The sequence below is a fragment of the Wyeomyia smithii genome, chromosome 2, assembly GCF_029784165.1.
Source record: "Wyeomyia smithii strain HCP4-BCI-WySm-NY-G18 chromosome 2, ASM2978416v1, whole genome shotgun sequence".
NCBI classification, from domain to species: domain Eukaryota; kingdom Metazoa; phylum Arthropoda; class Insecta; order Diptera; family Culicidae; genus Wyeomyia; species Wyeomyia smithii.
Window position 1 is genome coordinate 156,034,411 of NC_073695.1, and position 14,614 is coordinate 156,049,024.

General features: G+C 40.6%; 1 protein-coding gene across 1 annotated transcript; it reads left to right on the forward strand.

Annotated features, from left to right (window-relative positions):
• The first annotated feature begins 9,559 nt into the window (after positions 1–9,559).
• On the forward strand, positions 9,560–14,293 carry LOC129720124 (uncharacterized). Its single transcript, XM_055671559.1, has 2 exons — positions 9,560–12,998; positions 13,713–14,293. Exons 1-2 carry the CDS (start codon positions 9,560–9,562, stop codon positions 14,291–14,293), a joined length of 4,020 nt encoding a protein of 1,339 aa, XP_055527534.1.
• Positions 14,294–14,614: the final 321 nt, after the last annotated feature.

Consider the following 14,614-nt stretch of genomic DNA (forward strand, 5'->3'; position numbering starts at 1 on the left):
AAACGAGCTAGACCTGGAGGTTGAGTAAGAAAACCTTATTAGTATAATGGCTGTTTTAGAAAACGTGTTAAAACTTGTGGATGACTTGTTACCACTGATGAAAGCGATATTTGCAACACAGGTCAGACTTTTTCCATTAAATATAATAATATTATAATTTTATAGAATGTAACGTTACTCATGGATGACCCACAGTTAGATGATTAAAAACAATAACCTATTTTACAAAATTTATTCTCGATTATATGACAGGTGTGCCGTATTCTAATTAAGACGCATCAATTATGCTATCAGACATAGACGAATACTATATGGGAAGCAAAAAAATCGTGATGTTACAACGCAAACTAAACTCGGTTGCAACTTAAGTGTTAAGTGCAACTTAAGTTAGCTGAGATCTTTTAGTGTCAAACTAAAACTATTTTTGAGTATGGAGAGAAAATTAAATATTAGTTTGAATTAGTTTGATTAGTTCCCATGAAGTATAAAACTGTACTTTCTTCGTGACGTTAGAACGCTAAAATACCCCTGTTTTCATATTAGATTAAAATCAACGTACCTATTTGAGATTTCACATCAAAACTTTAGGCATCGGATAAAGCATTTTTTTCACAGTCATATAACCTCAAAAAAAGTATTACAAAATATACTTTTAATCATTTAAAACCTTAAAAAAAATGTTACAAAAACGCTTGTTTTTTTTTGTTGATTTTACTTGAACTTTGCAATTAGTTTTCTACAGTTTCTTAAACACTATAAATTTGAATTTTTCATTTTTGGAAGGTTTAAAAACTATAGAATCTAATGTGTAATGTCACATATAATTTTTATAATAAAATGCTCAACAATTCAAAAATTCAAAAAGGTTGGGTTCATTTTCGTTTTTATTACGCCCCGCTAAGATTAGAGTAAACCAATATGGGTATTCATTTCCAGCACCCAACCGTAAAAATACGGTATTACTGACTTTTCTAAAAACCGGGATTTTGTTAAAGAGCAAACCGGTTTTTTTTCCGGAATAATACAAATCAGGGCGATTCGTGGCTTTTGAACCTTTCCGTTTCAACAACAAATTCGAAAAATAACAGTTCGGGGAAGTAATCACATCCATGTCCGTGCTAAAACGCCAAGAATAGAACCAAAAAATAATATAATAAAAATATAAATTTGGATTTGATTTTTTTTTGCGTGGCATTTCCGTGTGCACAGGTTACACCTATGGACGAGTCACTCCTGATATAAATGGTTTACAAATGGTGTTTACTAGATTATACAGTCTATCAATAAAGAACATCATTTGAAAAATTACTGATATTTATTTATGGAAAATTGAAATTTCAACTCTCTCAGATTCAACCGAAGTTAGATGAACTGTTCGAATAGCATCACACAGAATAGAAAGGTAGAGATTCCTTCGGATTCGTAAAATGCATCAGATTCATTTCAGATCGCCATTTTATTTTATTTATCATACATGCACTGTTCTCTATAGTTTGGAATATTTGAAATATTTAATAATATTTCTCTAAGCATTTCAAAGTTATTCACTAATTTTAAACTGAATTCTGCGATGTGAATCAAAATTGAAATGTTATTTTTCTGTTTTTTTGAATATGGGTTTTGGTCGAAATTTTTTTCAAATACTATAAGCTTCAGTTCATTGAATTCATTCATTATGGTTTTTCAAACACTATTTGTTTCATTCACAGTGCTGTATCGGGATCGTGATGAGCCATAGTCATGAATGCAAAAACATTTTTTTTAATAGGAGGGGATGTTTTGTGATGAATTAATTAATTGCTAGTATTTATTCAGAATTTTTACTGTTTGTTCTGCCACAGAGGGTGACATATTAACACTATTACATATATTTTTAATTTTATTTCATTAAAAGATTGTAATGGCTTCCGCAGTTTCAAGGAAAAAAAGGAGGAAAGGAAGGAAGCAAAAGTTGAAAACTGTCTAAGTTAGAGGAAAATAACGTTCAATGTTGCTTCTGTCTAAATATATATTAAAAGTACAACGTCAAGCTTGTCGTAAACCTACCTGTAAGTGGGTATCATTCATTTGCATTAGTGCAATTCCACAAAAAACGGGCAACCAATTTAGTTGACCATTTTCGATTTGGCTGCAATTTAACTAGGACTTTGGGCAAAAAATGTCATTTTGTGCAATTGGTTTAATTTTTTGAAAGACGTCTCTTGAGGAGCTATTGGAAAATACTATTTTGGAAAGGTGTTGATTATTACAAATATTTTTAAAGTCAAAACGATTTGTTTGATTAGCATAGTGTCTCTCTGGAAGAGTTGTAGATAGTAACTCTGCCCTTCCAAAAATATATTACCCCGTGAAAAAAAAATTGTTAAGTTATTATAACTTATTTTTTCTTGGTTTCTCCACAGACAGGTTTCGATTTTTTAAAAGTGAGCTTATTTAGATAAATATTTTTAGGTTTTCTTTTAGCTATTTTTCCGAAAAAATATTTTGTTGCCTTTCTCCTAGAAAGGTATAGCAATCACTGGAAAAAAAAGGTATAAGAGTGCTCCAAAGTGTCGAATGTCGTATATCAATCGACTTATTTCGACGAGCTGAGCTATTCCTGTATGTGTGTGTATGTGTGTCACAGAAACTACCCAACCGATTTGAATAAAATTGGTATCAAAAGAACAGGCTTGTTTTTAAACCATTTGTAGATTAATTTTATAATGATTGGACATGTGGTTCAAAAGTTATGCAAAGAAACTTGTTTCAAATACAGTATAAACTCACTCACTTTTCTCAGAGATGGCTGTATCTATTCTCACAAAGTTAGTGTCGTATGGAAGGCTCAGTTACCGCATAAGACACTATTGATTTTTATTAAAGTCGGACTGTAACTTTGGTTTTTATGTATAATAATGTGAATCCAGACTACGAAAAGGAAAATAATCCTAAGGCTGCTTAAACTCACCCACCTTTCTCAAAGATGTTATGTATCAAAATGTGAAAATCACGGAACTTCATTATCTCAGAAACAACACAATCAATTTGAACAAAATCGATATCAAAACAACGGGCTTGTTTTTAAACCATTTGTGGATAATTTTATAATTATTGGATATGTGTTTTAAGAGTAATAAACAGAAACGTGTTCTACAGACTATTTAATCTCACTCATATTTATCAGATATAGCTGGATGCTAGGTCTAGTTGCCCCATAAGACCCAATTGAATAATATTGTAATCGGACTTTAACTTTGTCTGTTATGTTTTAAGCTATTAGTGTGAAAACGAACTATGGAAAAAAAAATATTCCAAAGACTACTTAAACTCACTTACTTTTCTCAGTGATGGCTGGACCGATTTCAACGAAATTAGTGATAGGGGGTAATATTCACCAAATGCTCAAAAAAACAAGGCTTTTTCATGATTTTTTTTAAAGGACATTTGAGATGTAATGTCTATAAAGAATAGAAAAAAAATTTATTGCCATTTTTATACAAAATTGCGGCTGTGCAGCGATTGCCGTGAACCGCTTTTTTTTAAAGTTCTTCGGCGGCGAGCAGTAGAAGTCGGGCCAACGCCACCTTTAACCAAAACAATTTTTTTTTTATCTACACAAGTGTCGCTAGTGAAGTACACATGATTATATTTTTAGATTTTTCTTCGCAAAATGGCAACGGTTTGGAAAAAAATTCTTTTTCGTCAAAATAAATCGACTCTCATTATTTAAAACTTTCGTTGTTGTTAATCAATCGCCAAAATCGTGTTTACTTCACCAGATAATCTAATGAAGAATCGCAATAATAAAGCCCCTAATAATTTTTTAACCTTTAGTCAGCTATCCCTGCGCCGTAAAGTTGTCCTTCCTGGGCTTTATTTTCCTCTTATTCCTTTTTCATATCTGATGTAAGGCTGTGCCTAGCCTCTTTCGCGATATCAGACATGCGATGCTCAGCTACTTTGACGCGGTTGGCGTCCGATTCCGCGCAAAACTGAAACTTGTCACTAATATTTAAATACTTTGAACATAACTCACATTTAAAAAGTATAGAAAAGCTCAAACAAAGAATGCAGCGACCTCTATACTTCAAATTTGAAACACGATAACGACCATTTTTTTTTTCTTATATCTGTATGCCTGAAGGGCACTGGGTACTAAAATGCCACTGCGACATTCTTGCTGATTGTCTTTTGTGGCGGGCCCCGATTGCTGTGCACAGGTTACGGATTGTTCGTACTCATTGATGGAGTAGAACTGTTTTGTTGTAAACCTGTACCCCAATTAGGTACAACATAGTTGATGAAACTAATGACCTGCTTGGGATTGGAGCTCCATGCTTGGTATGGAGTTAAAAGGTAACTTCCTAAGAAGTTGTACCTAGAGGAAGCAAGAGCTTCGCAAGAGCAAAGCAAATGCTCTGAACTCTCTGGTTCAGATTTGCAGAATCGGCAGGTGTCGTTCAACACTACGCCGATTTTCTTTAAATGATAAAAAGCGGGACAGTGTCCGGTGAGGAGTCCCGTGATTATCCGTAGGTCACTACGATTTAGACTAAGTAGCTTTCTGGCGGTTCCAGGGTTCGGATAGATAAACTGTTTGCCTTGTCTACAACCCTGTGCCTGTTGCCATTGGGATACTATTTCTAGCCTTTCCCAAGTTAATAGTTCGCTTTTGATAGCGGAAATGGACGTACCCAGAAACGGCTCGGGACCAATAAACCGCTGAGCTGATCCCTGTCTTGCTAGGTAGTCAGCGTGTTCATTACCCTCGACTCCGCAGTGTCCGGGCACCCAAAACAGAAAAACTGAATTCTGTCGGGAAAGTTCCCGTAGAGTTTCAATGCATTCCCAAACAAGTTTGGAAGCGCATTTGACGGACTTAAGTGCTAGTAGTGCTGCTTGACTGTCCGAGAATATACCGATTTTCGCATGTCTGTAGTTGCGTTGCAGACATATTTTTGCGCAGATATATATGGCATATACCTCTGCTTGAAAAACGGTGGGCCATTTTCCCAGGGAAAACGTTTCCCTGATACCGGGTCCGTATATACCAGATCCCGTTAGGGATCCCATTTTCGAGCCGTCCGTATAAAAATTGACGATGCCAGGTGGAAGATTAGGCCCTCCATTGTTCCACATAGAGCGGTTTGTTTCAATCACTCTATATGGAATATCCATGTTGGACCTAACGTCCATCCAGTCGGAGACTGTGGTTAATAGCGGAGTTAGTTTGAACTCCCTAAGTATGCGAATGTGGCCGATTTGGTCCCCTTCAAGTATGGTTTTCCTCCTTTGCAACCTTAGAGCGCCAAGCTCTGCTTCCTTTTTCACATGAAGATGTAGAGGTAGTAGGCAAAGCATAGCTTCCATGGCTGCAGTTGGAGTTGTTCGCATAGCGCTGGTAACCGAAAGACATGCAAGTCTTCGAACTTTTTTGAGTTTGGCTTGCGCAGTCACTTCGTTCACCTTAGGCCACCACACTAGGGCAGCATAGGTGATTCTTGGTCGGGCAATGGTCTTGTAAGACCAGAGTGCCAAGTCTGGTTTCAGTCCCCAGGTCTTACCGAAGAGAGTTCTGCAGGCCCAGATCGCTGAGATCGCTTTCTTAGCGGCATGATCCGGTTGTGCAGACCAGTTCAGTTTCTTGTCCAGAATAATTCCGAGATATTTGACTTTATTGCTGAAGCCCAGTTCAACTCCACTCAGTATTGGAGGAGTGATGGAGATCGTTCTTCGTCTGCCGAATGGAATTAGGACTGTTTTTAAGGGGTTTATGTTTAGACCCTCCTGTAAACACCATGACATGGTAGTATTCAGAGCCGTTTGCATTCGGCTCGACAGAGTTGCGTCATCTTTACCTCTGACGATGAGGACGATGTCATCGGCGTATCCAATGACCTCGTAACCAAGCTGTGAAAGCTTGTTGAGAAGTGCGTCGACAACTAGTGACCATAACAAGGGCGAGAGAACTCCTCCTTGCGGACACCCCTTGATCACTGACATTGTTACAGACGAATCTCCCAAGGTTGCTGTGATCACTCTGCTAGAGAGCATTGCGTGTATCCAGTTCCTTGAAGTTTGGTCGATTCCCTTATGAGAAAGAGCCGTATCGATTGATGCAAAGGACGTGTTATCGAAGGCCCCTTCAATATCAAGAAAGGCACATAGCGCCGTCTCCTGATAACTTAGGGACTTTTCAATCAACGTCACTAAGCTGTGAAGAGCAGTTTCTGTTGACTTGCCGCTTTGATAGGCATGTTGGTTCCTGTTCAGCGGGGAGTCTTTAAGAAACTCATCACGGATATATTTATCCATTATTTTCTCCATCAACTTGAGAAGCGATGAAGTCAGACTTATGGGTCTGAAAGTTTTAGGTAGGGTTTTGTCCTTTCTTCCAACTTTGGGGATAAACACTACCTTCACCTTCAGCCAGTTATCCGGAATATGGCCCAGGATAAAGCTGGCTCTGAAGAGGTTGATGAGTTCGGACATGATAACTGCGGCCGATTTTTGTAGAAAGATGGGTAGTATGCCGTCTGGACCAGGAGACTTCATAGGGTCGAATGAGCTTAGAGTCCAACCTATTGAAGCTTCCGTGAACAGTCGACGGGCCAGCAGGATGGACTTCCGAGACGCCATATGTCTCGAATTGTCCTGCCGCGACCCATCACTATTCAGTTCTTCGGTCTCTGTCGATCCAGGAAAGTGGGTGTTTATAAGAACCTCCAGCGTTTCCTTGGTAGTGACAGTGAGGCATCCATCCTCTTTCCTCACCTGTCCTAAACCGTTAGTATGGTCTTTGGACATCGCCTTTTGGAGCCGCGTAGCTTCCGGCAGAGTTTGGATTCTTTCACAGAAACTAACTCTGGATTTCCGTTTAGCCTTGCGTAGCTCGGCGTTGTATTTAGTGAGGGACGCCCTGTAGTCGTCCCAGTTAGACGTGACTTTTGCCCTGTTGAACAACCGCCTAGTTTCCCGACGAAGGTCACTAAGTTGATCATTCCACCAGGGTACGTCACGGCATACTGATCGCTGTGTTAGTGGACAGTTAGCGTCGAAAGCATCCATGATTCTGTTTTGTAGATCATTTGCTGCCGAATTCAGGTCAACAGAATTTCGAATGTTGCTGTAACTGAAAGTTCGTGAATCGATCAGGCGTAAAGGATTCCCAATCTGTATTCTTAGAATTTCTGAACAGCTCTCTTTTCAGAGGGTTCTATATTAAAAACGATGTGTCTGTGGTCCGACAAACTAGTTTCATCGGAGACATGCCAATTTTTAATCCTTTCAGAAATAGAGGCGCTACACAGAGTGAGATCAAGGACCTCCTGTCTAATAGCGTTGATAAACGTGGGGTTATTCCCTACATTACATACATTGACATCGTTAGAAGTAAGGTATTCAAATAGGTACTCACCCCTGGTGTTGGTGTCCGAGCTGCCCCAGATCGTGTGGTGAGCGTTGGCATCGCAGCCGATCAGAAACGGCTTGTTGATGGCCTTGCAGTACCGCACGAGCGCAGCAACTTCGGGTGGCGGTATATCACCTTGGTCGCCCGGGAAGTAGGCCGACGCGACAACCATTTCCTGCTTTCCTCTGGTTGTCGGTACTTCAACCGTGACGGCAACGACGTCGCGTTGGATAAATTCTGTAATAGGTAAAAATTTTAGTTCTCTATTTAGCAGAATTGCAGTCCTTGGTTTGGACTGCGTGTCACAGAAGATTAACCTACCGTTAGGAGCGTTAAGTCCGAGAACTTTGGATTCGTTGATCCACGGCTCCTGGATGAAAGCAGCCGCTAGCTGCTCTTTGGCGAATCTCCTGCAAAGAACACCCGAGGCGCCTTTTGCGTGATGGAGATTCGCTTGCACGCAGCGAAGGCTGCTCACTTTGCAGTGAAGTTGCCGTCTTTGTCTGGATCGGAAGATGATCCTGGTATTGGCTGACGGCTGCCAACAGCGGTTTGGCTGGTTGATGGAAGTTGCTCTTCCTCACTGTAACGTCGAACCGTACAACCCTGCGATTGGGTAAATGAAACGTTGACGTTTACCTTATATAGATTATAGTAAACATTCAATTTCCGGCATTCTATGAATATTATAGCTACACCATTCTTCAAGTGCATTCACGTTCTAAAGTCGCTCAAGATTGTTGTAAAGATTATTACGATAGTATAAAATTTGCATACCCAATTATTAGCTTGGTGAAGGTTTAGTTGAGCCGTAAGTTAATTTTATAAATTTAATGCAGTTGTAAACAATTAATTTTATTTAGATCCATTGGAGTGCTTCATAATTTGTCTCGCTAGCTGATACAAACGGTTAAGGTTAATTGTAAGCCTTTTAACTTAATAGCGTAAAAATAATTTAAAAGAAGTCTTGATTATAGTAGTGGAGAAAATCGCTAAACAAAACTCCCCGAGATTACACAAAAGTCAATTGGTTACCGAATTTGTAAGTAAACTTAAGGTTTGTAAACTAAAATTTGCTAATTAAGTACATTTAATAAATTATAGCTTAAAGCTACACGCACAAACAACGGCGTTGCTATTAAGAATCGGTAATAACAGTCTTTAAGAAATTCGTCCCACCCTTAACTTAACTATGAGCAAGATTGCCAACGAAAGTGACTCGGCACCGATTGAGGTTAACTGCAAAATTTGCAATGCGCCAGATAACGAGGAGATGGTTGCTTGTGACATATGTAACAATTGGTTCCACTTCAAATGTGTTGGCGTTGATTCAAGCGTCGAAGATCACCCGTGGTGCTGCATTAACTGCAACAATGATAAAAAGATTGAACACAATAGTAAAATTCCCACAGTAACAGTGACTCAAGCAACAGTGGGCAACTCCCCTAGACTATGTTCAGATGTGTCTAAAGTTGGCAGTAAACATAGCATCCGTCGAAGATTGGAACAGGAGATGAAAATCATCCACGAGCAGCAAAAATTGCAAGAACAACAAATACTGCTAGAACGTGAAACAATGCAGAAGAAGCTAGAAATCGAAACCCAATTCCGTATGAAACAGCTGGAGATCCAACACCAAGCTCTAGACCAACAGAGAAAGGTGCTACAGGCTATATCAGCTCAAGCTAGCAGCCAGGTAAGCGTTGTCACATCTGTTGAAGGTACAGGTAGCGTGGTTCAGACATGGTTGAACAATTTGGAAAATGTTACTCAAGATGCACCGACCCCAGAACCACCACGTTCATTCACAGATTCCATATCGCTAGAGCAAAATAGATCAACTTTAACACCTGGCTCTCACGAAAACAATCACCATACCGCAATCAATCACAAAGTATCGCCATCACCGCCGTTAGAGTTTAATAAAGGTCCCACAAATCGCCAATTAGCTGCGCGTCACGTCATGGGAAAGGACCTACCCACCTTTTCCGGCAATCCAGCAGATTGGCCAATTAGTAATTTAGTAATTACGAACAATCGACAGCAACTTGTGGATTTTCGAATGAAGAAAATTTGATCAGATTGCAAAGAAGTCTCAGAGGTCATGCCTTGGACAGTGTTCGTGGAAGACTGCTGCTACCCGCCAGTGTACCGCATGTCATTTCAATGCTGCGACGTCGATTCGGACGTCCAGATCAGATAATACGAACACTGACTGATAATGTGAGAGAGCTACCACCACTAGCAACAGACAATCTGGAACATTTAATCGAATTCGGAACTACTGTAGAGAATCTGGTGGAGCACATCAAAGCTGCCCGACAAGAAGCTCATTTATCGAACCCAACTTTATTACAAGAACTTGTCCGTAAGTTACCAACTAGTCTTAAATTACAGTGGTCAGCCTATAAGGCCAATTCGGAAGTTGTAACTTTATGTAAATTTGGAGAGTTCATGTCGACGCTGGTCGAAATGGCCTGTGAAGTAATTGATAACACGAACGAACCGTCACATACAGCTTCCAGTCGTAATAAGAAGAATAGATACGATGATAAAGGGTTCGTGCAAACACACAGGCAAGAATCTGAGATTGTTGATAAAGAGTCTGCGCTAGAAGCCCGACCACCTAAAGTGTGTGTTGTATGTAAAAAAATGGGCCACCGAGTGGCAGATTGTGAGGTTTTCCAGTCGTATTCGTATGACGATAAATTGAGAACAGTACAACAGCATTCGCTGTGTAGAACCTGTTTAAATTATCATGGAAAATGGACATGTAAATCTTGGAGAGGTTGTGGTATGCCTGGTTGTCGTTTGCGTCACCACACCTTGATTCACCCACCAGTAACCAGCAACCATACCTGTACTACTAGGCGCCAGGGAAACGCAGTTTGCGGGCCATTATTTCGCATTCTCCCCGTCACGATTGTTACACCGACAAAAAGCTTGAGTATTTTTGCTTTCATCGATGAAGGATCCTCGCTAAGCCTTATTGAAAGTGCGGTGGTCGATCAACTGGCTCTTAAGGGACCCGTAGAACCGTTACACCTTCAATGGACAGGTAACGTGAAACGAAACGAACCAAAATCTCAACGTATCGATATTACCGTTGCTGGTGCAAAAAAATCAACTCAATTCAAATTAACGAACGTGCGTACAGTTGAAAATTTACTTCTTCCCCAACAAACACTGGCGTATCGAGAACTGGCGAAGAAATTTCCTCATCTCAAAGGTCTACCGATTGAAGATTACGAAAATGTCGAACCGAAATTGTTAATTGGACTTCAAAACCTTCACCTAACTGTTCCCCTGAAAATAAGAGAAGGCTGTATGGGAGATCCGATTGCTACAAAATGCCGCCTTGGATGGAGTGTTTACGGTGGCAATGCTGAATCTCATACACCACGTACCGTTTGCCACTTTCATTTTGACTATGCTGTTGACCCAGACCAAGAGTTGAATGATATAGTTCGGGAATATTTTTTGTTAGACGAAGCCGGAATTACATCCTCCTTTTCGCGACCAGAATCAGATGAAGAGGTGAGGGCAAAACATTTGCTGAAAAATACAACGAGACGGGTTTCGGACGGTTTTGAGACTGGGCTTCTGTGGCGTCATGATAAGGTAATCTTTCCTGACAGCTATCCGATGGCCTTTCGTCGGCTTCAATCATTAGAGAGACGCTTTAATCGGGACCCCTCACTGTACGAACGGGTTCGTCATCAGATTCAGGATTACTTACAGAAAGGATACGCTCGCCTGTTAACTAGGGAAGACGTGCAAAGTGCTGATCCTGAACGAATATGGTATATACCTTTAGGCGTTGTCACGAACCCGAAAAAACCAAACAAACTTCGGTTAATATGGGATGCTGCGGCGAAAGCAAACGGGACATCATTAAACTCGAATCTGCTGAAAGGACCTGATATGATAACTTCCCTGCCAACAGTTTTATCTCGCTTTAGACAGTTTCCTGTGGCCTTGACGGGTGACATTAAAGAAATGTTTCACCGCATCAAGATTATTAGGAGTGATCAGAATTCACAGCGGTTTCTTTGGCGCAACTTTCCAAACGAAAAACCTCAGACATACGTGATGCAGGTGGCTACATTCGGGGCTACATGTTCACCGTGCTCTGCACAATATGTAAAAAATGTAAACGCCAATGAATTTATCGACCGTCACCCGAAAGCTGTAAAAGCAATTACAGAAAACCACTACGTCGACGATTATCTTGACAGTTTTAAAACAGTCCAGGAGGCAATACAAGTAGGAAGTGAGGTAAAAATGATTCACAAGAATGGAGGATTTGAAATTCGAAACTTTTTATCAAATTCTCGTGTGGTACTGGAAGGGGTTAACGAGAGTGTGTCAGGAGAATGCAAAGAACTTAATCTAGAAACATCATGTGGTGCCGAATCTGTATTAGGAATGAAATGGTTACCCAAGGACGATTATTTCACTTATACGTTATCAACACGCGATGACCTACGTCAAATTATGCTCTCAACATATGTTCCTACCAAGCGAGAAGTACTAAGAGTTACAATGAGTCTCTTTGACCCGTTGGGTCTAATAGCATACGTCATCATTCACGGTAGGATTTTAATGCAAAATATCTGGTCATCGGGCGCAGACTGGGATGATAAAATAAATTCCACTTTATTCAACCAATGGCGTCAATGGATTACCTTACTTTCCTCCTTGGAACTTCTCAGAATCCCACGCTGCCTCTTCCCAAGTAATGAAATCGACGATTTAAACACCTTACAGGTACACATTTTTGTCGATGCCAGTTCCAGTGCTTATTCAGCAGTAGGATACTTTCGTATCGATGGCAAAGGTGGGCCTCACGTATCGTTGGTGGCTGCTAAAACTAAAGTTGCGCCATTGAAAGCGATAACAATACCAAAATTAGAGTTGTATGCAGCGGTTTTAGGAACCCTTCTGATGAACAGTATATGCTCTAGACACACTTTGACAATAACTAAGCGGTTTTTGTGGACGGATTCAAGCACGGTGGTGGCATGGATACAATCGAAGCAGCGTAAATATACAAACTACGTTGCCATTCGTGTAGAAGAAATTCTGGCTACTACGAATGTAGAAGAATTGCGATGGATATCTACTAAAAATAACGTGGCAGACGATGCCACCAGATGGGGAAAAGGACCGAACCTAAAGTTAAGCAGTCGATGGTTCAACGGGCCCGAGTATTTACACAAGGACGAGTCCCGTTGGCCGCAAAACGCTTCGAATGTTATCAACATAGAGCCGTTAATGATCCACCAGCACACGATTTCGTTTCAATTAGTCGAATTGCGACGATTTAGTCGTTGGGAGAGATTGCTTCATACACAAGCTTATGTTCTTCGGTTCATCGATAACATTAGAAGAAAACAACGAAAGGAATCAATTGAGCGAGGAAATCTGCTGCAAGATGAACTTATTCGGGCAGAGAATATTCTCCTGAAACAATCTCAAGCAGAGATGTTCTCCGATGAGATTGCATTGTTGGAGAGCTCTAAGGGACCACCCGAAAAACGTCACCCTACTGTATCAAAATCGAGTATTATAGTATCACGTTGGCCATTTATGGACTCGAGAGGTATTCTACGTATGAGGGGACGCATAGAAACTGCTTGCTGGGCGTCTTTCGACACAAAGTTCCCGATAATTCTACATCGACAACACTATCTCACATACCTGATTTCAGATTGGTATCACAGAAAATATCGTCATGCGAACCGAGAAACCGTTATTAATGAAATACGTCAGCGTTTTGAGATACCTAAGCTGAGAGTTTTACTGGGAAGGGTAATAAAATCCTGCATGCATTGCAAAAAAAGATTGGCGAAACCTCAAGCGCCGCCACTGAGCCCCCTACCAGACGCTCGTTTAGCGACATTCGTTAGACCCTTTACGTACGTGGGCATTGATTATTTTGGGCCCGTCTTAGTGCGATTAGGTAGAAGTAATGGTAAGCGTTGGATTGCTTTATTTACCTGCTTGACGGTACGCGCCATCCATTTAGAGGTGGTCCATAGTCTATCGACAGAATCTTGCGTGATGGCTATCAGACGGTTCGTTTCTCGAAGGGGTGCACCCAATGAGATATTTTCTGATAATGGCACCAATTTCCAAGGAGCGAGCCGACAGTTAAAAGCGGAAATTGCTGAAAGAAATCGTACTTTGGCTGCAGTATTCACTAACACGAACACTCGCTGGTCGTTTAACCCCCCGGGCGCACCACACATGGGTGGGGCTTGGGAGAGACTAGTTAGATCGGTGAAAAAGGCAATTGAATGTCTACAAATTGCAGTTAGGAAACCGGACGATGAAACGTTGGAGACAATAATGCTAGAGGCGGAAGCGATGATCAACACACGACCACTAACATATATTCCTTTGGAGTCTGCTGATCAAGAGTCATTAACTCCTAATCATTTCTTGTTGGGCAGTTCTTCTGGCATCAAACAGCTCCCCGTCAACCCTGTCGACTGTCGCGGCACACTGAGAAACAGTTGGAAACTTGTTCAGTTCATCAATGACCAACTATGGCGAAGATGGATTAAAGAATATGTACCAGTTATAACTAGGCGATGTAAGTGGTTCAAAGATGTGAGAGAAATCAAAGTAGGGGATCTAGTACTTGTAGTAGACGAAAATATACGTAACAAATGGATGAGAGGTAGGGTCGTCGAAGTGTTATTAGGCAAGGACGGTCGCGTAAGACAAGCTGTCGTGAAAACTATCTCAGGGTTATTCAGAAGAGCTGTAACCAGCCTCGCGCTACTTGACGTTGTAGATGATAGTGAAACGGAGCCCACGGATAACTCCGATGATCACGGTTCACGGGCGGGGGAATGTAACGTCGAACCGTACAACCCTGCGATTGGGTAAATGAAACGTTGACGTTTACCTTATATAGAATATAGTAAACATTTAATTTCCGGCATTCTATGAATATTATAGCTACACCATTCTTCAAGTGCATTCACGTTCTAAAGTCGCTCAAGATTGTTGTAAAGATTATTACGATAGTATAAAATTTGCATACCCAATTATTAGCTTGGTGAAGGTTTAGTTGAGCCGTAAGTTAATTTTATAAATTTAATGCAGTTGTAAACAATTAATTTTATTTAGATCCATTGGAGTGCTTCATAATTTGTCTCGCTAGCTGATACAAACGGTTAAGGTTAATTGTAAGCCTTTTAACTTAAT

Coding starts and splice junctions, on each gene's coding strand:
- LOC129720124 (XM_055671559.1), top strand. CDS start 9,560: ATGCTGCGACGTCGATTCGGACGTCCAGATCAGATAATACGAACACTG. Junction 12,999..13,712: donor GCCATTTATGGACTCGAGAG/GTATTCTACGTA, acceptor TACAAATTGCAG/TTAGGAAACCGGACGATGAA.